Source organism: Dipteris shenzhenensis, chromosome 9, assembly GCF_047967505.1.
Source record: "Dipteris shenzhenensis isolate YYH24624 ecotype China chromosome 9, Dip_SZ_1.0, whole genome shotgun sequence".
NCBI lineage: Eukaryota > Viridiplantae > Streptophyta > Polypodiopsida > Gleicheniales > Dipteridaceae > Dipteris > Dipteris shenzhenensis.
Genome location: NC_141604.1, coordinates 54,416,107 through 54,441,158, shown reverse-complemented (window position 1 = coordinate 54,441,158; position 25,052 = coordinate 54,416,107). Strand labels below are relative to the sequence as shown.

General features: G+C 48.9%; 1 protein-coding gene across 2 annotated transcripts in view; it reads right to left on the bottom strand.

Moving 5' to 3' along the window:
• Positions 1-25,052, bottom strand: part of LOC147898849 (oxaloacetate tautomerase FAHD1, mitochondrial-like) — a 136,633-nt gene that overhangs the window by 95,889 nt on the left and 15,692 nt on the right. For both annotated transcript variants that reach the window (XM_087379428.1, XM_087379429.1), the window contains one exon: positions 6,111-6,276. In XM_087379428.1, coding sequence (XP_087235554.1) covers positions 6,111-6,276 — 166 coding nt within the window. The remainder of the gene's footprint in view (positions 1-6,110; positions 6,277-25,052) is intronic.

The window sequence follows — 25,052 nt, the reverse complement described above, 5'->3', positions numbered from 1 at the left end:
AAAGTCACAGAGTTTGCCGCTGCCCAAAAAGAGTTCCTGAAAAGCAGGTCTGGCCGAGGAGTGCAAAGAAGACTTGCACTCGTGGAAGATGGAGGAGAAGGACCTGCCAAGCCTCTATTAGCAGAACTGGAGCTGGGGCTGAGGAGGCCTGTGGCTGGGCTGAAGAGGAATCTGGAGTCCTCATCTACAATCCCTCGGTCATCCTGACTGTGGCATGAACAGTCTGTGGGAAAGAAGTATCGGTAGCCCCCTCATGATCAAAAACCAAAGTGACTGGGGCTGGTACTGGTGCATCTAAAGGCCCCTCCTGTAGTGTCTGGGGCTGCAGCAACATCTACCTCTGGAGTCTAGATGGCGTCTATATGAACCGGATCAAAGGTCTCCTCCTGAGGTAAGGGAGCCGCTCTGATCGCTCTCCATCATGGTACTAGGTGTATTGCGGGCTTTGGGTGCCCTGCTGCCCCTGATGGTCCTGGGGTGCGCGAAGCAGGGCGCCCTACTGCTCCTGGTGGTCGTGGAGTGCGTGGTACAGGACGTTGGGGAGGTGTAGTCGGGGTAGTACGTGAAGGAGCCGCACCAGAAGACCTCTTAGGTCTTTTTCTCTTCCTTGGGCAATCTCTAACAAAGTGCCCAAGGATCCTGCAAATCCTGCACTGGTCCTGTCTACCTGCAATCTTGACTCTCTGTCGAAAGAGAGAGCCATCTGGGCGCTGAAGCATGATGTGGTCATCTGAGATGTTAGGGTCAGAGACAATGACCCTAACTTGAGGCACCCCGTCCGCTTTGACTGTCTTTGCCAAGGAAGAAGGCATGCCAGGAAGGGGGGGGATCTTAGTGACCACTCTGAATGTGGCTCCGATAGTAGCAAGAAGTCGATGGTAGACCTATGGAAGACCAGGAAATCTAATGAACAGTGATGTGACCTGATTGTCCTCCTCGACCAGATCGAAGCCCAAGGTGTAGGGCAAAAGAAAAATCCTCCTCGAACCCAAAGCCAGAGGATTAGCTTTGAGAACAAGGGATGTGGACTCGTGGGAGTCGAAAACCACTTGAAAGAATCCACATCCCAAAAGTAGAACATCTCTAAGGTGTGGGGCAAGATCTCCTGGTAACGCCGCCAGCATCCAGTCTCTAGTCTGTGATCTGGAAGGGTGTGACCCAAAGATGCGGGCGAAAAGTGATGTGGAGTCCTCTAGTTCCACATCTTTCTTGAGCTGCTGCAACTCGTCTTCTGAAAAAATGACGATTCTTGCGGTTGGTGAAAGTGGACGAAGATTGGTTGAGTGGGGATCCATTCGCCAATCGATGTGAAGAGGCCCATTCAAACACTGAAAAAGTTCCGTTCGTGAACTACTGCCCAGGACGCCCTGGAACACGGGCGCTGGAGAAAGGAGAACATGAGAGGGTAGGAGAGAGGGTAAGAGGAGGAGAGGAGGCGGGGAGGCAGTAGCGGGGGGGGAGGAGGGGGGCAGGGGAAGGCGGAGGGGAGCTACAGGTTAGGAAGGGAGGGGGGGGGGGGGGGGGGGGGGGAGGGAAGGGAGAGGGTGGGTGGGGGAGAGGAAAGGAGCGGGCGGGGCACGGGGGGGGAGAGCGGGCGAGGGGGCTGGCAAGGGGGAGAGGGAAGGCGGGTAGGGGAGAGGGTGAGCGGGGGAGAAGGAGGGAGGGGGCGGGGGTGGAGGAGAGGGGCGGGGGGGCTGGCGGGTGGAGAAGAGGGAGGGCTCGGAGGAGGAAGGGGAGTTGGAGGGTGAGGGAGAGGGGGAAGGCGGGGAGGGAGAGGGGGCTGGCGGAGGGGGAGAGGGTGGGTGGGGGAGAAGGAGGGAAGGGACGGGGGTGGAGGAGGGGGGCGGGGGGGCTGGCGGGTGGAGGAGAGGGAGGGCGGGGAGGAGGAGGGGAGCGGGAGGGTGAGGGAGGGGGGAGAGGGGTTGGCGGGGAGGGAGAGGGGGCTGGCGGAAGGGGAGGGGGTGAGCGGAGGAGAGGGAGGGGGCCGGGGTGGAGGAGGGGGGTGGGGGGGCTGGCGGGTGAAGGAGAGGGAGGGCGGGGAGGAGGAAGGAGAGCGGGAGGGTGAGGGAGGAGGGAGAGGGGGCTGGCGAGGAGAGAGGGAGAGGAGGAGAGAGGGAGAGAGAGAGGGGGGGGGGCTGGCGAGGGAGGGAGAGGGGGGACAGTGAGGGTGAGGGAGAGGGAGAGGGGACTGGCTGAGAGAGGAGAGGGGGGGGTGCAGCAGAGCTCACGGGGAGAGGAGCAGCTCTTCACCTTGCAAGAGTCACTACTGTTTTTTGGGACCTCAGATGTTGTGGCCAGGGTGGCTTGGGAGATTCTCTTTCTCCCCACACAGGAAGGAGGCCTCAATATTATTGATCTGAACTTGCAGTGTATGGCCTTGCTCTGCAAGTTCATGGTACGAGGACTAATGCTTGGATAGGGGTCTTGGAAGGATTTTTCTTATGAAGCATTCAGTCTTGCATACCATCCCATGGGGGAGATTAGATGGATAGCTCCAAATGGATTTTTACTTCAGCCCATCTTAGATCTCCCTCTTCCCCTCTCATATCTACCATTCCGAAAGCTTGGGGCAGCTTTAGAAACACTCTTCAGAGAGTTCCACCCTCCTCTCGAGAAGAGATAGACAGACAGCCAGTCATGTGGAATAACTCGATACTGGATGAGCATGGCAGATCACTAGGAGCGTCACATTATATGCAGCGGTCTAGATGGGAGAGGGGACTTGCTTCTACAATAGCTGCCTGGAAGGCGTTTAAGGCGTTTAGGCAGCTTCCAGAGGATCAAAGACTCATTTCTGTTAGCCATCTCAGAGGGAGTGCAATCAGGATGCAAAAGATAGAGGCAACCATACCAGCAGAGTGGATAGATACAGACGATATGCCGATCACAGAGTCCACTTGGTTGGGAGCTTTCACGAGGACAGGTATTCCTTTACAGGTCATAGCCTTGCAGGACGCACTTGATGAGACCTTGGTCTTTGATGTTCAGTCGGGAGGCAAACTTCTCAGATCATCAAGTGATTTTCCTTTGGAGGTTGCCTTCCAGACTGTTAGGATTGCAGGTTACATGGAGAGGGGCACGGAGTCATAGTGGTATCTTGATCCCGACCCTCTTCTCTTGGCACTTGGGTCTTGGTTGTATGGTGGTTCCCCTATTAGGTTCTTGCAGTGGGACCCTAGGGAATGGGAATGGATTGACGAAGGACACCGAGAGAAGAGCATCCCCTTCATTCATTACATAGTCAGAAATGCCAGGAGACTTACACTTAGCAGTAGAGGTTGGCAGCCTTCTAGAGCTCCACATTGGGATTGTAGGTTACATGGAGAGGGGCACGGAGTCACAGTGGTATCTTAATCCCGACCCTCTTCTCTTGGCACTTGGGTCTTGGAGACTCTGGTTGTATGGTGGTTCCCCTATTAGGTTCTTGCAGTGGGACACTTGGGAATGGGAATGGATTGACGAAGGGCACCGAGAAAAGAGCATCCCCTTCATTCATTCACAGTCAAAAATGCCAGGAGACTTACGCTTAGCAATAGAGGTTGGCAGCCTTCCAGAGCTCCACATTGGGATTCTTTTCGGATTCCTGCAGAGATACAAAGGAACTTTTGGAGGAGGCTCTAGAAATCCCTCAGGAATAGAAAGATCACTCTTTCTTTTTGGCTTTCTATTCTATTCATGGAGGGATTGCAGTAAACCTATGGAGATCCACGTTCGGGGCTGACCCTACTTGTCCTCGATGCCACACAACAGTTAAGTCAGTTCAGCATTGCCTTTGGGAGTGCAGACAAGCGAGGACGATTTGGAAGGGTGTTGCTAGGATTCTTTGTATTTTTCATAGAGCACCCTTCTTCATGACCTAGGGATCAATGGTTACCCCCAAGAGATTTCTAGTTAGTCTTGTCACCATATCCTAGTTTCTACAAATCAACAAAGAAGCAGATTTATGAGGCAATACTAATCCAAGAAGGAAAGCAGATGAAAGACAAAATGCAGGAGATGCACTAGAAAATGCTTGAAATGAAGAAGAAAATAGAGACAAGCCTACCAAACTGAATAACATGGAACGGAAAAATGGAACGGCATATGTCGAGGCAAATTGTTCACACAGAGAAGGATCAAAGGCAACCTCCACAAGGGTCATAGAAACTTGATATCACCAACACTATTGATGATCTAGTCAAGAGTCAAATGGATAAGATAACCTAATTATAGCAAGAACAAAAGGGAAAAGCACTAAATATCTGGATTGTGGGAATAGAAGAGAGTGAGGATGAGGAGATGGAGAAGGTCCTCACTCATGATTTTCAAAAAACAATGCACATATAAGCCACTAAATGGCTGGAAGCCTTTTGGGTAGGTAGGAAAGGAGAAAAGCCAAGGCAAATACTTACGAAGTTTTAGGAGACGCCCGGCCGATCTTCTTTGCAGTATGCTACTTCCCTCCAGACACGTCTTCATATGCTCATGATGTCACTACAGAGGGACACGGCCCTTATTAGACAATACATGATGATATCATAGAGTTCTCCAGACAGGGAGACACCCTCCTTCTGGGGGATTTCAACGCAAGGACGAGGGATAGGCAAGTGGGCTTACTTGACTTCACATATGAGAGAGACCCCCACATGATGCCAGAGTTAGATGCAGCAGAGCTTGGGATTCGGAGACATTCTGCAGATACCTCACATGTGACAGCATACGGGCAACACCTGCTTGAGCTGGGACCTGTTGACGATCTCATCATCTACAATGGCCTTCAAAGATGGCCATCATCTAGGGGATTCACATGTTTCCCACATGGAGGTGGGACTAGCACAGTGGACTACCTACTGGGCCCATTGGCTTTTGTCTCATGGATACATGACCTCACTGTACCCCCCCCCCCCCACTCGGAGCCGACCACTCATCTTTGGCCTTCGGTGTTCTTGCTACTACGCGAGTCACAGGGAGAGTTCCTATTGCAGTCCATACCCAGATCCACTTTGACCGTGCCCTTGATCCAATGTATGTGTGTCAATTAGCCAAAGAGCTTCCGGCCCTACTAGAGGGTGATTTAGACCTCGCCCACGCTTCAGCCACCCTTGCCAGAGTGATACAGGATGCTGCCATCAGATCCTTTCCTACGACCCGATCTTCACGGATACGAGATGGGAAGATTCCTCAAAACCCCTGGTTTGATGATGAGCGTGGAGAGATGCAAGCCCACCTCACACAGGAGTGAGCCTGGGGTCAGTTGACGTCACATGAGGCACACCGGATCTTTCAACAGCAGACACGCTGCAAGAGACGAGCCTTCCTCACACACAGGATGGATGAGATCATTAGATCATTTCGCAGAGGAGACCCGACCACTGAATGGGGACTTCTTTCGCAGTCATACAGAGGCACGGGGGCAGTGAGCACTAGGGCAGGCAAGATTTAGGAGGCAGCACTCTACTCTAGACTACATTTTCACTCTGAGGGCTGTCATAGAGAAGGCGAGGTTCAGACACCAGAAAGTCTACACATGTTTTGTAGACTTTCAAAAGGCTTTTGACATTGTCCCACAATCCCGTAGAAGCAGAACGTGCCACGTTTCGACCGCGGGGGGCACCGATTACGAGGGGTCCCATACCCTCACATCCTAGCTGTGCCAAGCCCTTTCTCTCTCTCCCAAAAAGCAGGCGGGATGAAGTAGAGGTATCTCTACCCTCCAACATATCCAAGACCTATAGAAATCTCCAATTGCATATGGGATTACTCAAATGCCAGGTCAAGCGCCAATTACCCATTTTACCATTCAAGACACACAAGGGGGTTAGCCCATATCCAACATTACAATGGTATAAAACTGCAGAAAACAAAAGAATAGAAATAAATGGATGATCACTTTATACAATAGAGAAGATACAACCAAGGTCTTAAACCAAACTAGTATAGTTAAAAGGCATAAAGATGTAACTTGTAGAAAAGCTCACTTTATGTTGATTGAAGCAAATTGCATCCAAGGTGAAGAGGCTAGGAAAGCAAGAAAATGGGTAATCCAAATTGTCTACATTAATAGTATCCCTCTTCAAAATTCCTAAAAACTACATTCATTTACACAATGTAGGTTCACTTCATCAGCTTACCCTCAACATGATCCATGGCTTTATCCTTTGAGATATCCCGACATTTAGTCCCAATGAAAACAGCTAGCTCAACTTCATGGTCAATAAACCGTAATGGAAGCGGAATTTCAATGGCCCCACCTTCACGCACATATGACGATGTTGGTTTAATGAAAATTATTGGCTCCTGAAAATAAAAATAAAGTCAGCTAGAAATTTAGGTGACATAAACAACATCAAACAAAAAATCCATGGTGGTACACAAGAAACAGGTTAGGACAAAACACTGAGCAAGAGGATTATTACTGTGGCAAGCTACTATGTTATAAAACAGTCTTCTCTACTCAAAAATACACCTCACTATTGAGAAAATTCTCATTAAGGTTACTTCATAAAAGCACATTTGCCGCCAAGTTTTCTCTGCATGTGAATGACCAACTAGAATATGTGAAACTTAGGCCATATGACCAATCCAAGGTGCCCTCTCCATGTGACCAATTGCCACCCATGCTGTTCCCGACTAATCATCATCCTTCGAGGATCACATATTTCATCAATGAGAAGAAAATTGTAGCAGGTCCTTCTACAAATGTGTGGACTGAATCATGTTCTGTCCAAAAAGAGCAAGTACTTCTGAAAGCTGTGTGGGATTTCTGCCCACTGTTTGCAGATCTGCTAGTTCTCTTCTTGAATCCCAAGTGGCAGTGCTTGCATCGACGTGGGTGCTATTGAATGTCCCTGGTGTAGAATCTCCATGTGATCTTTGGGAGGACCTTCTTGAGCTCATATTTTACTTGGCCTTGGAGCCAACTTTGGCTCATTCACACTTTGTCGATGCTTTCATGTGATCTTCAGTAGTGAACAAGCTTGGATCTCATACAATGTGAGAGATTCACAATGCAAATATGCATAAAGAGCAAGCAAGTATTCACAAGACTAATTCACAAAACCTGAAAAGCAAGAAAAGCAGAGCCAAGCTAGATCTCTGCTGCCATGTGAGCCCCTCCAGCCAGACCAAAAGGTTGCCTTATGGATCACTAATCTCTTTGTCAAAACAAAACTGTTGCCCGCTAGCCTGAGAAAGGAGTGGAAAGAAGGGGAAAAGGAAGGAGAACAGAAGACCGAAGGGAAGAGGGAGGACTTGAGGGAAGAGGAAGTGATGGGCAGGGGAACCCGTCACTCACGGCTAGCAGAGGAAGCTTGTGAGTCCCCATGGGGGTCCTCAGGCTTGCAGAATGGTGTACTTGCCCCCCTTCTTGCCTTGCACCTTGGTCCATACCCCCCTCGAGAGGCGTTCGCTGTTTTCGAAACTTGGAGGTCCCACAAGGAGGGGGGTGTGACAGAATCATAGTCGGCTGGCCAATGGGTACTCCCTCTTCCCCAAAGGGATGTGCATCGAAAAAGGGGAAGATAATTTGGCAAACAGGCAACTCTATGTAGCACATGCACTGTCCTAGTAAACTGCAACCTCCACCCTGCGCCGAAGCTTTTTGTCATTTAGACTCTCCAAAATAACCTCGGATGGAAGAGAGTCTGGTTCCTAATGGCAATCCCATGCAGCCCCATTTTGGAAAGGAAGGCTTGGGAAGCCTTAGGGCAAGGAAGGTGACAGAATCTCCAGGAGGAGGGAGTCGGGTGGAGTCAGGAGCAGGTGGGAGCCTTGAAGGAAACCAAAGGATGGCTATGGCCGGCATGGGAGGCAGGATGGGTACTTGGTGAAGGGCAAGGTCCCGGAGTACAAATTCCGTACAACCTGCTCGTACGGGCTGCAAGTATGGCGCCTACGTGAGGTCCCAGAGTACTGTATCCATATGATCTGTGTATGGTCTACTAGAACGGGTTACTACAGGTGTACGGACTACTGGTATGCCCCCTCTCTCTCTCTCTCTCAGGTCAGGCACCACCTAATATGTCCTCTATGCCCAGACCCACCACATGTCATCTATTTACTTCGCAAAATGTACGAGCTGCCCTTCTTCGGCTGCATAACTGACGATCACTAGATCATGAGGGATTACGCACTGAGCATTTTGCGCATGGGCAAGAGATCTTGACCCCGATATTAGCACAACTGTTCAATCATGTCGTATGCCATGGCTTTCCACCTACCTGGAGCTATTATTGAGGAGGCGAAGTCGAGGCGCCAACATGTCTACACTTGCTTCGTAGATTTTCGTAAGGCATTTGACACAATCCCACACTCTTGCCTGATCAGGAGGTTACGGGAGTTACAGCTCCCAGATATCATGATTTGGGGAGTCATGAGTCTATATGAGTCTGTCAGAGGGAGGATACGTGCCCCAGGAGGCTTAGTAGACTAGATTGAGAGCACCATCGGAGTTAAGCAAGGCTGTCCCCTATCACCAACTCTCTTCGGGCTCTATATTGACGAGATCACTTCTTTTGTCGATCGATCAACGTGACATTCCTCCACAGAGTTTGGACATCCCTCCATAGAGTTTGGACCTTACCCCAGGGGAGACTATCGAGGTTAGCACTTGAGTCCTCCAGGCAACTAGCAGAGAGTGGTGTTGATGCGGCAAGGTACGCACGGACATCCACATGGTTTGGTAGTCATGGCGTTCAGATGGACAGACTTCCCTCCTTTCAGTACAGCTTGGACGCACTAACCGAGATGATCCCATGAGATGAGATCAACCGTATCATACGGTTGGACCTCCTCCAGCTCCATACATCTAGGGTTTGGGGGGGAGAGGATCTCTCCACCAAGCTCCAGTTCTACCATGATCACTTCCTGAGGGTCTCAGAGCATGGTCTTGTCATCAAACCTTAGTATCTTGAGGACAGGAGAGTTTCACATGCACTAAGGATCGCCATTGGTCACGTACGAGGCTCACCACATCAACTGCGGATTGAGACAAGGAGAGCCGTAGGCATACCCAGAGAGCAGAGGACTTGCACACTATGCCAGATGGGGGAGATCGAGACAGAGGAGCATTTTCTATGTGTTTGTCCAGTCTACTATGAGATCCGAGGACGATATCACTGCCTCTTTCAGAAGGGGCATGGCTTTGGCCCACTCACACGGTTGATATATTTTCATGATCAAGTCTCTGTTGGGCTCTACCTGCTTGAGATGCGTCGACAGAGACACACTGATGCGACAGGCCAGAGAGCAGAATGAATTGATGCCACAGGTCACCATCGACAGATCGTAGACTTTTGTCACAGACTTCTATGCATCGGAGTCAGCTGCCAGTGTAGCTGAGGGAGAGGAGCTTGATGAGATGAGAGCATCATGGATCAGTAGCAGGACCGTAGAAGAATGTGGGATAGAATAGATGCATCATGGCACAAAGAGAGAGAGCTCAAGTGAGGCAAAATCCATTGTATTAGAATGAAGGAATGTCCTCCATTATATAGAGTGAGAGGATGGTGTAGGCACCTCCCCTATATCAATGGCAATCAACCCCTACATCAGTGGGACTGGCCTAATTCAAAGGAACCTCCCATGTGGGGGCCTTTGTGCTTACATCATCACTTAGGTCACACACTAGACACCTCATAGCACTAGGTGTGCTTCTACAACACACACACATACACATGTGACTCCCCTAAATACACACATGCACCTTAGAGCAAGCCCTTGACCATACTTATCCCAACATACCCCCCCTCAAGGGCTTGCCTCTTGCAATGTCAAGGATACATGTAGTCTCATAGTTTCTCATGCCATCTCATGGTGGTCACACATGGCCATCTCATGGTGGTCAAGGATAAATCTATGGCTAGGATCTCATGCTAGCAAAGGTGCCCAAGGGTCAAGGTTTACAAAACTGGGATATACCAAACACATATCACATGGCCTACATCATATGGTGACCAGAGGTGATTTACAAAAGACAAAACACATGACATTCTTTTTGGAGTACTACTCCAGGTAGAGAACCTTAAAATTTGACCAAGTGATGATAAACAAAAATTCAAAGACAAATTGCTCAAAAGGCAAAGTCCTTGTCTTCTACCACAAAGTTTGATGCTTCATTTGTTGATGGAGTTCTCTCTTCAACTAGATCTATCATACTCCTCTTTTTCTCATTGCAAAACTTCTCGGAGTGATTATTCTTGCCACAATAAGAGCAAGGGTTGACTTTATAACAATCCTTCTCAAGATGATTGTTTTTACACAATGCTTACATGCCTTGTACCTACTCTTTGAAAACTTCACTGCAAGTGCTTCTGTGTGCATTTTGCCCATTCTTGAAGTGTTCTTTCTTTCCTCTTCTTGTAAGGCACTGATGATGCCCTCTAATGTGGGTTGAGTAAGATTCTTCAAAGTAGTAACCACATAGTCAAAGTCTTGAGGCATACTCTTTAAGAGCACTGCCATAGCATCATCCTCATTGACAAGAGAGTTAATTGAGGCTAGTTGTGTCATAAGACTCCTCATAATATTGACATGAGCAGCAACATTATCTCCCTCCATTTTAAGTTCAAAGAACTTAATTTTCAAATTTAATTTGGAAGTATGAGGGCTAGCATCAAATAATATGTCTAACTTATGCCATGCTTCAAAAGGGGATTCCAAATCTGAAATGTGGTGTACATAATCATCTCCCGAACATAAGCATAGGCTTTCTCTATCCTTTTTGCATCTGCAGGTGTAGAAGTAGAGTTAGTGGCCTTTCCTTTACCTTTGGTTGTAATTGATTCACCTTCTTGAGAGGATTGAGTTCCTGCCTTGACTAAGTCCCATGAATTTTCTTTCATAAGCATAAACTTTATCTTCATCTGCCAAGTATGAAAGCCTTGGCCATTGAACTTGTCAATTTTATAAGTAGCAATGAGAGAGTCTTACCTTTTTCAGGCAGTGTCTACTCTCTTACAAAATGACTAATCTTGTTCAACAAAGAACTCTCCCTCACCATACAAATGTAGATTGCTAGAGATAAATTTAGAAAAGCCTAAATGTTTAGCATATTCATACCCAGTTGGCTTCTCCCAAAGTTTCTTGGCCGGGGTCTTCTTCACTTTGAACTTTGTCCTTCTTGTAGTCTTTTTCAAGTGCTTAGCATTGGGAGAACAATCAGAACTTGGCATCTTGACAAGAGATTAGTCCCAACTTCAATATGAAATTGCATTCTCTAATCTGTACCTTAGCATCACTTCATTCCTCAAACATCATTCTAGCATTTACTCTAGTATCAAATTTCCAAAACTGTCAAAAATGCTTTGCAAAATACTAGCTCAACTTGGAGGGCAGAATTCACACAACTGGAGAAGAGTTTGAGAGAGCTTTTTGTGCAAAACTAAAGCTTGAATACCAAGGTAGATTCAACACAGAGCATAGGCGAAATAGTGCGCCATTCCGTCTAGGAGAGCTGCACCTTCTTCGACTGTCTTTTCCTTGAATTCTCCTTGCTCCAGCATGCATTGGCCTTCAAATTTCACCAGCAGCAGCAAGCTCTAGGCATAGCCTGACTTGTGCTTGAAGGAATTTGTAGACAAGTAATCACACAGGCGGAATTGCGCGATTTTTCGTCGACTTTTGTCTAGATCAGCGCACGACCATATCTAGAGGAATGCTCTGAGCCAAAGGTGCGCCCCATAGGGTAGAGTCTTCAGCTAAGAGGGCTTGGCAAAAGACACAAGGGATGAAGAGAACAAAGCTAAGCCATTTCTGAAGAGGAAGGAAGAAGAAAGCTTCCAAAGGAGGTGATGGAGAAGATGATGAGGTGGCACTACCAAAGTGGGTTCTCTAAAGCCTACTAGCTCTGATACCAAATGTAGAAGAATGTGGGATAGAATAGATGCATCATGGCACAAAGAGAGAGAGCTCAAGTGAGGCAAAATCCATTGTATTAGAATGAAGGAATGTCCTCCATTATATAGAGTGAGAGGATGGTGTAGGCACCTCTCCTATATCAGTGGCCTGGGGGCCTTTGTGCTTACATCATCACGTAGGTCACACACTAGACACCTCATAGCACTAGGTGTGCTTCTACAACACACACATGTGACTCCCCTAGATGCACACATGCACCTTAGAGCAAGCCCTTGACCATACTTATCCCAACAAGGACTATCCACCAGGATGCGATCAGACGAGTGACACACACTCCACATACGACACGAGAGAGCCTAGAGTACGCACGATCGAGGTCCGGCCTATCTCATCCCTTCTCAGAAAGGCGACCGCCAGAGACTAGGCATCACCCTTGACGTAGCCCACCGGATCCAGAGATCAAGGAGACCATGCCCTCCCCCACGTCGAAAGACAACTCGACAGACACAGATACGACAGCTTCTCACATCTCATCAGAGTGCCACCAAGTTACCTGGATATATAGAACCTGAGCACGTACTTGGAGTGCTAGCCCTGAGCACCTGACATGCTTTTGTTACTTGCAACTCTAGTGTTTTGAAACCAATGGCCCAACTTGAAATTCTAAGTGTCCTTTGCCCCCTCTTTGGACCAATCCACAAATTCACCCTCAAGGCACCAATCCCTAGGGGAAACTTTGCACGCCCACACCCTATGGCCTTGCCCACTCAACTTTCTAGGGTCCTACCCACATGCAAGTTAAAACTCACGCTCTCGTGACATCGCCAACAAAATGATTTGCGACCACCCAAAGTGGAATTGCTGCTTCCATCTAAATCCCATACGAAAGTTCATCGATCCTCTCCAGCCCGCCCTCTAATTCGCCGTACGTAGTCCTTGTTGGTGCCTGTTCCAGGTGCTTCTAACAGCCCATATGCCATACACGTAGTCTTGGAATTTTTAAAATGTGCCAGGTGGCACCTACGTTTCATTTTGCCCTTATGCCTCTTGTATGGAGTCTATTTTGAGAGCATACTAGTGGCCCAACATTAAATCTTAAGGGCCCTTTGTCCCCATTTTGGACCAAACAATAAGTTCACCCCGAAGGCATTAATTCTAGGGGGACCTTGCACACATACAGCCCATGGCATTGCCCAACTAGTTTCCCAGGGTCCTGCCCACACGCAAGCCCAAAAACTCATGCCCTTGTGATAAGGGGTGTCCAATTTAGAGATCCCACCCTTAGGTTTCATTGTATCTGGTTTCTTTTCAATCTCATTGACCATTTGGTCTTTCGTAGATGTAATAATCTCTCTCTCTCTCTCTCTCTCTCTCTCTCTCTCTCTCTCTCTCTCTCTCTCTCTCTCTCTCTCTTGCATTGTATTGCGTAGCACTTAGATGATATTCGACGATGCCTCTTCTTTGTGGCACGTTGATTTTGTGCTATCTTGTATGCAGAGTTCTTGATGTCCCATGGGCCCATTTTGGCCTTTAGTGGACAATAATACACTTTCTTTCTTTCTTTCTTTCTCTCTCTCTCTCTGAGCTGAGGATTGAGGCAAGGAGAGCAGCGGGTATACCTAGAGAGCAGCGGATCTGCATGCTATGTATGCTGGGGACGGTTGAGACAAAGGAGCATTTCCTTTGTGTTTGCCCAGCCTACTATGAGATTCGAGGACGCTACCACTGTCTCTGCCTAAAGGGGAATGGCTTCGGTCCTTTGTCACAACTGATCCATTTCCATGACCAGGTCTGTATCGGACTCTATCTGATGGAGATGCGGCGACACAGGGAGGCACTTCTACGACAGATCAGAGAGTAGCAGGGGTTAGTCAGACCACTACAGAACATAGAGGGTGACCGGGCACAACGGCATGTCACAGACTTCTATACATTTGAGTTAGCCCCTGGACACAGTGGAGTGGAGGAAGAGGACCTAGCTGATATGAGAGCAGTTTGGATGAGCAGCCGGCACAGTACCGCCGAGAGAGGAATGCAGAGGCCACATGTGCGACAGAGAGCCCCTAGAGTACACTCTATTGAGGTCCGACCTATCACAGCTTTCCTCAGAGGAGACCGACAGAGATGAGGGATCACTCTAGACATAGCCTAGAGAGTCCAGAGATCGAGGAGACCGTGCCCCCTGCCATAGCTCGAGACAACTCGACAGACGCAGATACGAGATATTTTTGCAACCCACCAGAGAGCCATCACTGTACCAGGCTTTGATTTTGTCCCAGCGCCTGGATAGATTGCTTGATATGATATGATTATGATTATGATTCTGTTAGCATAGATTAGTACTTAGCAAGGGTCCTAGCGTACCCTTTGCTTCAGCCCACTGAGGCTTGTATGAGTTCGCTTTCGTCCCATAGGCCCACAAGGTCTCCCGTGGACGTTAATATATCTTTCTTTCTTTCTTTTCTTTCTCTGATTTCCTTTCAATCTCATTGACCATTTGGTCTTTCATAGACTTAATAATCTCTCTCTCTCTCTCTCTCTCTCTCTCTCTCTCTCTCTCTCTCTCTCTCTCTCTCTCTCTCTCTCTCTCATGTTAGCCTCACGTTCCGTCACTTCACGTCTTGATCTCCCGTTCCGTAGCGTTCACATCTCCCGTCACGCTCAGATCCTATGCGTCTACTCTCCTGTCCGGTCCTCCCGTTTCGGCTTGCTCCTCTCTCCCGTTTCGTATGCTCCTTGTAGGGAGCCGTGCTTGCTGGGCCTGAGCGACATTACTTTCATTGTCGACAAAAGGTGACCCGACCCTTTGTGGCTTCTCGACGGAAGGTGACGCTACTCGATGGAAGGTGACGACGCATTTTTCCTCTCTGCCCCGTTCCGTACTTGACTCACTATGCACACTGCTCTCTACTCGCCATTCCTATTGCACAACCCCTAGCCCTAGCCTCTAGCCTGTTGCCATCTCGCCATCCTACCCTAACTCATGGCTCCCGCGCCATCCTCTAGCTCCTGCGCCACCTTACTAGCTTACTACGCCACCTTACCAGCCACCCGGGCCTGTGCATCGTCAGGACTTGCGCCAAGAACCCCCCTCCAGACCTACAGCAAGGCCCCAAGGCCCTCGACTTCACCTTCATGGGCCTCCCGCCACCTTGCCAAGGTACCAGGGCCTCCATGGCCTGTCGTTGCGACCTACACCAAGGCCACTAGGCCCCCCTGCGACCTGTACCAGGAGCACACAGTCCCCCTATGACCTGTGACGAGGCCTAAAGACCCCCTGAACTGAGCTGGACTACGCTAGGGACCCTACGCCCCCCCGTGAGCTACTGTCCCCACTCAAACACCTCGGATTGCTCAAAAGACTGTGGTCAAACCCACAAGAACAGTACGAGAAGGACCTGCAACAAGAAAAGAAAGGGACTACTTATTGAGGGGAAAAAAAACAAGAGAAACAATGGCAAAAAGGGGAACTGGAAAAGATAACATCAAGAAAGATGAGAAAATCATGAAGCAGACAAGGATTGATGATGTGAACAAACGCTCACATCGCAGTGGGCTCCAAGTGGACAGCACAGCAACACACAAGGGATTTGCCTCGCCTCTAGCAACTACCGCATCTACTTCTACATCAACGAACTTGACCCCCACCACTACACCTGCCCCGCCACTATCAGCAGCCACCCATCATGGGATACAGTATCCCTCGCCTTCGCTTTCACCCTCGCCTCTCCCCCTCAGTCAGCCAACTTTCTTGTTCCAGTTCCCTGGCGTGTCTTCACCGTTGCCACAAACCCCGCCCAGACATCTCTCCACCTCACTCAACTCACTCAGTCACCATCTGCGTTTCAGCCACATCCCCATACATTCATATCAGCACCTTACCAGTTCCAGCTCCCACATGGACCTGAGTATCCCAAGAACGAGCTACCTGTTTCATGGGAGTCCCTACTAACAGAGGTACATAGCATTTGAGCGCTTGCACAGGAGCAAGCCCGAGTCATACAGGAACAAGCCCGAGTCATACAGGAACAAGCCACCCTCATCCAAAAGCTCAAGCCAGACAATCTACCATCGCAAAGACAACCAATTGGGTAGATTTGGCAAAACGGGGGCCTGCAAAGGCAACCGTTTCAGCCATCCTCTTGGAGCAGCAGCAGAGGGCCAGTAAGGCCCTCAACATGAGAGTTCGCGGTATCCCACGTACATATACCATTCTTGTGGACGATGCAATTACCTTTGTGACCACCACCCTGGGGGTCTTAGAGCATAGGATCGAGGAGGCCTAGTGAGTAGGGAGAGATCCCAACCGAGAGCAGCCCCTTGTCATACGCTTTCGAGACACCTAGGCACGATTGGCAGCGCTCCGACGTAGACATGCCCTACGTGATTACCCTGAGATATCCATGGATGAGGACCTGACACCCTTGCAAGTCGAGGAGAGGCATGTTCTCTTACAATAGCGGGATGTGGCCCACAGGCAGGGGAAGTGGGCTATGGTCCGCGATGGCCAACTTTTCACAGGCCCCCGTTGGGCACCCCACCCGCTCTTTCGCATAGGGAGACGGGGTCTATGAGACCCAGGATCTTGAGTCCCTTTCATGCACCATCTGGAACTGAGTACCCTATGGTTTGATCCAGGGACTCCTTGGAATCCTTTGCAGGACGAGACAGTGTCTTTTACACAGAGACACACTAGAGTCCAGAGCGCCCACTGCCGATCATCAGTGGATACACATGGGAGTCAGCATTCAAGGACGAGACAAGGGAGACGGGCGGAGTACGAGGATCTGGACGAGTGGCAATCGTGTACGGATCTTCTCTCATTGGAGTCATCTTGATCGAGAGGAGGGATGCACACTCTAGATTCACGTGGGTCCGAATCCGACGCACAGGGGGTTGTGATCTATTCATAGCAATATGCTACTTCCCACCTGAGACATCTCACTTCGCCAAGGATACACATGAGGAGGGCGACACCACCCATATGTAGCTCTCTTTCCAGACATTCTGGATCTCTCGAGCTGCAGGGAAATACTCCTTGTTGGGGACTTCAACGCAAGGACGAGCACACGTCAGGTTCCACTTCTAGACTTCCTAGACGACTCCATACTGCTGCCAGACATTGACCTTGATGACGCAGGGATGACATGGGCATCTGCGGATAGACAGGGGCCAGTCACATCATACGGGCACTCACTTCTGGACATGGGTAGGGTACACAACCTCATCATCAATAATGGTCTGAGCTATGGCCCTCCTTAGGTGGCTTCACTTGTTTCCCACATGGAGGGGGCTCTAGCATAGTTGACTACATCATGGGATCTCCTGCTTTTACATCACACATCACTGACTGTTTCACCACTCCCACCTAGGGCAGACCACAGTTACCTCTTTTTCAACATCTCCACTCCCCGTCTCACAACGCTACACACACCGCCGATCGCATACACCACTTATCACAACATACACTTTGATAACGACTTATCACCCACCTACTCCGCACGGCTATACATACTACTCACATACATTGATCACATACCCCTTCTAGAGCATCGTGCCGCCCTAGTTAGCCGCTCACTCCATTAGGCTGCCTTGTATGCCTTCCCGTACACCACATGTTCCACTAGACCTCCACCTCTTGGTTCTGTGCCTTGCAATAGATGGTACGATGAGGAATGTAAGGCTTTTCGCCGACAACTCCGACTTGAGGACAAATATAGCCTTCCGAGTGAACATGACACGATACGCGGTATTGTCATCTAGTATACTGGAAGAAGCAGGCATTTGTTTGCAAAAACAAGGATGAGCTACTGAATACTTTGTTCACCAGCAACTCTAAAGACTTTTGGCGCAAGTTCCTTGAGCGAAAATCACCTCTACCCCTCACTGACACTCAAGTCTGGCACACCTAAGCACATAGCTTGTATGACGTCCCCAACCAACCAGCCCCAGACTTATCACACTTACATCGCCCTATCATTTGCACCCTAGTCACTAGAGGCGCTGTCAAGGACAAGGCATTGAAGCTCCATAACAACTGAGCGAAAGATCATGAGGGACTATGCCCTGAGTTTATTGCATATTTAAGAAGGCTTGCAGCCCAATACCTAGGAATTCTATCATTTTCTCTAAGGCTCATCCACCATTTATAGGCCTTGTTTCCAATGGAAAGACTTGCTTCCACGACTTGATTTTCAGGAGGGGTATTCTTGAGTCGATGGAGGTCTTGCCACTTTTGCAAGAACATGTTAATCGCATCTTTATTGTGCTCCTTTTCTGCCCCATTGAACATTGGCAGTTTCAAGTCCTTAAGAATGTTAGAGGCTTCTCTAAGTCGAGAGGTGAATCTCTCAACTTGATTAGAAGGAGTCGGTGATTTTTCCATAGGAGTTACCGATTGAGAATCAGCTAACTTGGTTATGGCTTCAGCTAGAATTTTCAATATATCACTAATAGTTCCTAATTGTGTTTCCATATTCTGCGTTTGAGTTTCAAGTTTAGTGAATTCAGTATACGGAATTCCATAATCAATGTAGTCTATGTCCTCCATTTCCACGTTATCCTCCTGAGATTCATTTTGTACCTCCCCATGTAGTTCCTCTCCAGCTACAGCTTTTCCTTTCCTAGCCCTTTCCTCGCTCTCCCTAACCATTTCATCCCTTTCTGGAGTTGACATTTTTCAAATGTGAGTTTTTCAGATTTTTATAAAGCTGAAGCTTTATCGAGAGAAAAAATATGATTGCCACTTCCTTGGAATTTGATCGATGGCCTTGAATTTGTCTTTTGAATTCGCACCCACTCTTGTTGCGCCACGCAAGTTATAATTCTTCAATCCTGTTCTCAAACTTCTCGACTTGATCTTCAATCCTCGTCTTTAAATTTGGAGAGGCTAAAATAATTTGAGGTTTCCTTGGAAGGAAGGTACTCTTTAGGAAGAGGGGGAAAAGAAGAGTCTTTAAGACTTTTGGATTGGAGAGGGGTATAAAAGAAAAGGTGAGGTGGCTTTTTTCCAAGGTCTAAGGTCCCTTTGATGACGTGGCAACTATGGTGATTCCTTTCTGTGTTCTCTACGCAGAGGACGAAACTGTCACACGGCGGCTCCTAATACCAATGTATTAACCACTTCACAAGCCTCTCAAATCTCCATCAAGCCTTCGAGACGTGTAGCTATTCTTCATTTCAACTAGTCTACTACTACTGCTACTGCTCTGCTGAAATCTATTCGCAGCTGTCACTATCAGGGAGGCTGAGGTCAATTCTTGCTTGGTACCGGTTGTAGATGGATGGGACGGGCGTTCTTGAGAGCCAGTCAACACGCGCAGACAGCAGGCTGTTAGGACTCAGGGTAAAAAACATGCTGCGGCGCGAACCGCGAAGTCACGATTCCTAGTAAAAAAAGAGGCAAGGGCCTTAGGACAACTCTAGTGTTGTCATATCTCGTTGATTCACGGGCTATTGCAGCGCCAACTCTAGTGCGCAGAACTCGTCTGAGCGGGCCTCTGCACTGTCTGCAGTATACAGCTATAGAACTCCTTCTCTATAGGTGAACAGAGCTCTGCAGGTCAATGAAACAACAGCGCAGCGATGCTGGATGAAACATAAACGCAGCGATGGAATCCCAGGGGAAGTTGACAGAAACTGTGGAACTGAACCGTGAACAAATTGTGCTTAGGATGAAGCTCGATCCTTCACCAATATCGCTTCAAAAGAAACTGAAGAAGTTGGACGACGGCGCAAACCAAGGTAAAAGCTCTTCATGCTCTTATCTATTTCTGACAGCTCCGAATTCCAATTACTATGCACGTCCCACGACGAAATCAATTCGATTTGGCTCTGATACCAATATTACAACTCCCACAACAAAGGAGGGCTCTACTTCATTAACCACCCTGCCACAGTTTCCGACCTGAGCCTGCTTGCCTCTACTCTGGCCTTCCTATATCGACTTCCTTCAAACTCCCTCTGGAATCCTCCCTCCAAGCCCCGCACTTGCCAATTGTAACCTACCTAAGTGCCATGTGTCCATAATGGACATTATGTTTCTATGCCGCCCCTTTGGGCCTTCACATTGCACTCTATGTACTATTGCAAGTGATGTCGAGCCCTTAGGGAGTCGGCTCCCTACCCAAGGCACCGACCTGCCAGCCCACCAACCGACCTGATTGGTCGACCTTTGCTGGCTGGTCAGGCCGGCTTAGGCCAGCCTTATTTAAGGGCCGATAAGCCCTGCTTATGGGCTGCTGTTGTAGCTGCCAACTCTGCCCATGCACAGGTCCAAGAGCGCCTAGGATGTTGTGCCATCTTCACGCTGCAACGCGGGTTCCCTGACAGGTAGGTCTTTTTCCTTTTCACCTTTCCTACCCCCTATGGTCTCCTGCCCCCTTGTCCCCTCAAATCGAGGGCTCACAGGTGGGGCAGTGACCTTCTAACCCCCCCTCTCAATGTCACAATTGTGGGCCGATCCCCATGCGTTGAATGAGGTGCTCCAACTGCTCCCTAGGACGCGCCTTCGTGAAGACATCAGAGATGTCGTCGTTGGTTGGGCAGTATATCAACTCTACGACTTCTTCGTCGATGAGTTCTCGAACAGAGTGGTAGTGGACCTCGATGTGCTTTGTCCGTACGTGAAACACAGGGTTGTTAGCGATCGCTATGCAAATCTGGTTGTTGCACATAACTGCAGTCGCATCTTCTTGGGCCACATTCATGTCCTCCAAGATCCACCTAAGCCACTATGCTTCACACGCCGTTGTACAGGCAGCCCTATATTCCATCTCTGTAGATAAAAGGGCGACAGTAGGTTGTTTCTTACTCAGCCATGACACGGCTCCTGATGAGAGTAAGAAACAATATCCAGAGATCGATCTCCGGGCATCAATGTCACCTGCCCAATCACTATCACAGAAACCTCCCAACCCAATGCCTCTAGTATAAGTGATGCCGTAGGTGCAAGTACCCTAAGTACCTTAGCACCCTCATACCTGCATCCCCATGAGCCTTCTTGGTTGTGGCGGAGAACTGACAGAGCAATCCAACTGCAAAGGAAATGTCTGGTCGAGTATTGGTGAGGTAAAGCAAACTCCCCACCAAGCGTCGATATAGTGATGAATCAATTGGCTAAGATGGATCACGCACACTTAGCTTCAGATCAGTTTCCAAGGGAGTCACTGCAGCTTTGTAATTTTCCATCTCAAAGCATTTAGTTCCCTGCAATACTTCTCCTGTGAAATAAAGATATCGCTCTTTCCCTGCTTCACCTCAATCCTAAGAAAGTAGTGAAGTATGCCTAAGTCAATCATCTCGAACTGCTCCATAAGAAGTCTCTTGACCTGAGCAATCTTCTTCGTATGATCCCTAGTAATGATGAGGTCATCCACATATAGAATCAATACCAGCCGCAAATCCCGCTCCGTGTCAAGATAGATATTTGCCTTTGATGGACTCCGCTGAAGCCCGATCTTCTGAAAGAAAACATCTATTCGCTGGAACCAAGCTCTGAGGGCCTATTTCAGCCCGTATAAGGCCTTCTTCATCTTGCAGATTTTTAATGGGGATCCTGGAATCTGAAATACTGGTGGCTGTGCCACATATACCTCCTCCTCTAAGTTACCATTCAAAAATGCAGACTTGACGTCCATCTAAAAGATAGGCCAACTGTGATGAGCAGCCAAGGCAATGGCTGTTCGAATAGTCACCATCCTAGCTGTGGGGGCTAAGGTCTCGACGAAGTCAAGTCCTTCTGACTGTGCATAGCCTTTCACCACCAATCTTGCTTTGTACTTGTCCAAGCTCCCAGCTGACTTGAACTTAAGCTTGTACACCCATTTAGTCCCGATGACCTTCCGCCTGGTTGGTTTGGGTACTAAATCCCATGTGTCATTTTTCAAAATGGCATCCATCTCTGCCTTCATGGCTTCCTGCCATTCTAGTATATCCTTCGCTTTTCCTGGAAGGAACAGGGCTCCGCAAGTTGAGCTACCAAAGCAAAGTTCATGGAGGGAGCCTTCATGTTTCTTTGAGACCACCACGCTCCGAAACTACTCTCGGGTATGACTGTGACCCGTGCGTCTGCTAACGTCTTCAAATACCATTGAGGTAGCTTCTTCTCAGATGGAGGTACTTTTTGGATGAAGTTGACTTGGGAGCTGGCTCTGGAATGGCATGCTCCTCCTCCTCCTCCTCGGGGTCTTCAGTCGGCTCCACCTCACGGATGGCGACTTTGGGTGGGGTTAACGCTGGAAGTTGTGGAACCTCCTCGATAGGCTGTGGCTCGTTCTCTTCAAAGATCACATCCCTGCTGATAAGGATCTTCTTCTTGTCTGGGCCCAATAGGTAGTAGGCCTTGGACTCTTCGCTATATCCCACAAAGATACAGCTCCGGCTATGGGGATCTAGCTTTATTCGCTCATCTTTGTGTACATGCACAAATGCTTTAGAACCAAAAACCCTCAGATGAGATATGATGGGCTTCTTACCATAATAATATTCATATGGAGTCTTGCCATCAATAGCCTTGGTCTTGGTTCTGTTGAGGATGTGAATGGTAGTGTTCACGGCTTCAACCCAGTAGGCTTTCGAGAGATTCCTCCCTCACAACCCTTGTCTCTGTGACGGTCCTGTGCTTCCTCTCAGCAACTCCATTCTGCTGAGATGTGCGAGCTGTCGTGAGCTATCTCTTAATCCCTTGCTTCTTGCAGAATCCATTGAGCTTGGTAGAAGTGAACTCTCCCCCTCTGTCAGTGCGGAAGGCTTTGATTACCTCCCCGCTTTCCTTCTCTACTTGGGCCTTCCAATCTTTGAATTTCTTGAAAGCTTGAGATTTCTTGGCTAGGTAGAATACCAATGTCATGCAACTGAAATCATCAACAAGAGAGAATACCGCAAACCTGCGAATGAATTTGTCGACATTGGGCTGCAGATGTCGGTGTGAACCAACTCGAGCGGCTTCTTGGCCCGTGACGAGGCCTCCTGTGGAAACTTGTCCCTGTGTTGCTTGCGTTCCACACAAGCCTTGCATTGCAGACACCATCATTGCCTGCAATCGATGGAAGTCCATCCACTATCTTCGTCTTTTGCATCTCAGAGAGAGTGCCATAGTTGACGTGACCGAACCGCTCATGCCATAATTTGCCTGTGCACCAACAGAGCGTTGAGCCGATATAGCCCATGCTCCTCAACACCTTGAGCCATAACCTGTCCATTTTCCTTGGATGTGACAGTGACCTTGTTGTTGTCGAATAATACCGACATATTGTGCTTGTCCATCTGACTGACAGACAATAGGTTCTTGCACAAATTCGGTACATAGAGTACACCGAAAATCAACTCCTCGTTTCCTGCAGTCGTAATGAACGGAATACTACCGACACCCTTCATAGGGCATGACCAGTTATCCCCAACAGTGACCTTGGAATCGGGATGCGTACCTTCCATGGTTTTGAATCATTCCTTCTTGTTGAACATGTGCTTTGAAGCTCCACTGTCCACATATCAACCTTCCTCTCCCTTACTGATTGCATAAGTGGAGCAGTACTTAGTGGTGATGATGAAGAGAGCGCCGGCCGTGACGTTTGCCGATTCAGTCTTTGGCTCCTCCTTGGACTTGGACTCCTTCTTGAGGTCCGCCTTCTTCTTGCGGCACTCTTTAGCGGAATGACCAAGCTTCTCACAATAGAAGCACTTCATCTGCCTCTTTTTCTATGCATCCTTGGTCTTGTTTTTGTTCTTGGAGTCTTTGAACTTACCCTTGCCGGGCTTGTCCCTCGCCATGAGAGCCTTCTCGTATGATTGCATAAACAGCTTTCCTCGAGTCTCTTCCTACAATAGTAAAGGCCCAAGCTCCTCGAAGGTGAGAGGCTTGGTCCTCTGTCCTGCAGTGACCGTAGTCACGAAACTCTTAAAGCTTCTAGGTAGCTTGTGTAAGATCAACAGTGCCAATTGACTTGACTCTACCTTCTGACCAACTGCTGCGAGCTGGTCCCTCACCATCTTGACTTTTGTCAGATGGTCATGAACATTGTCTGCCTCATTCATGTCTAGGTTGTACAGTTGGTGTTGGAGCATCGGAATCCGAGATGTATTGTCCGTTTCATACAAATCCTTCAGGAAAGCCCATGCCTCTACAGACGTCTCGGCAACCTGGATGTGCAGAAGAACAAAGTCCGACGTGGTCCCAATGATTAATGCTAGGGAGTGGGCATCTCTCTCTTCCCAATTCTCAAGCTCTTCACCATCCACTGGAATCAGAATCTTCCCCTTGTTGTCCAACAAGTCTTCCGGTTTTGCCTCCACCCCCGTCGTTAGCTTCCACAACTTCCGGGCCACAAGAAGGCTCCGGATCTTCATTTTCCAGATTGGGTAGTTCGACCCGTCTAGCTTCCCTGACTCTCCTAAGTTCAGGATTGTAAATGAGAGGAATCTGGAGGTGGAGGAAGGAAGAGAAGGGGCTGAAGAGGCAATAGTAGAATCTTTGTCCTCCATCCTTGCTGTAATAAAGAACAGTAAACTGAATATACAGCGGAGAACTTGACCATGCAGCAAACCTGAGTGTCGATTGGAGTCGCCTTCTAGCAAAGGTACTCCGATCTAGAGCTGTGAACCTAGCTCTAATTCCATGTTGGAAATAGAGGATAGAATCACTCACACCTCACTTCCTCTGTAGCTCGTACAACACTCAGGAAAAAACTGAAAGAGAGAGAGGACAAAACTCAGATATATTCCTCCACAATCGTGGGCAACAAAAGCTCAAGGGTGAGGGTGTACAAACAGCCCGAGTGCTGTCAATGATGCTGAGCCTCTTCCTCTCCCTATGCGCTTGCCTGTGTGCAAGGCTGTAAGTGCAGGTGATGAGGAATGAGGGGGGAAGGGGGGGCTTTTTATAGGAGGGGCTAGGCCCCCTCATTTTGGCCGACTAGGGAGTCGGCTCCCCGCCCAAGGCATCGACCTGCCAGCCCACCAACCGACCTGATTGGTCGGCCTTTGCTGGCTGGTCAGGCCGGCTTAGGCCAGCCCTATTTAAGGGCCCATAAGCCCTGCTTATGGGCTGCTGTTGCAGCTGCCAACTCTGCCCGTGCACAGGTCCAGGAGCGCCTAGGATGTCGCGCCATCTTCACGCTGCAGCGCAGGTTCCCTGACAGGTAGGTCTTCTGCCTTATCACCTCCCCTACCCCCGATGGTCTCCTGCCCCCTTGTCCCCTCAAATCGGGGGTTCACAAGTG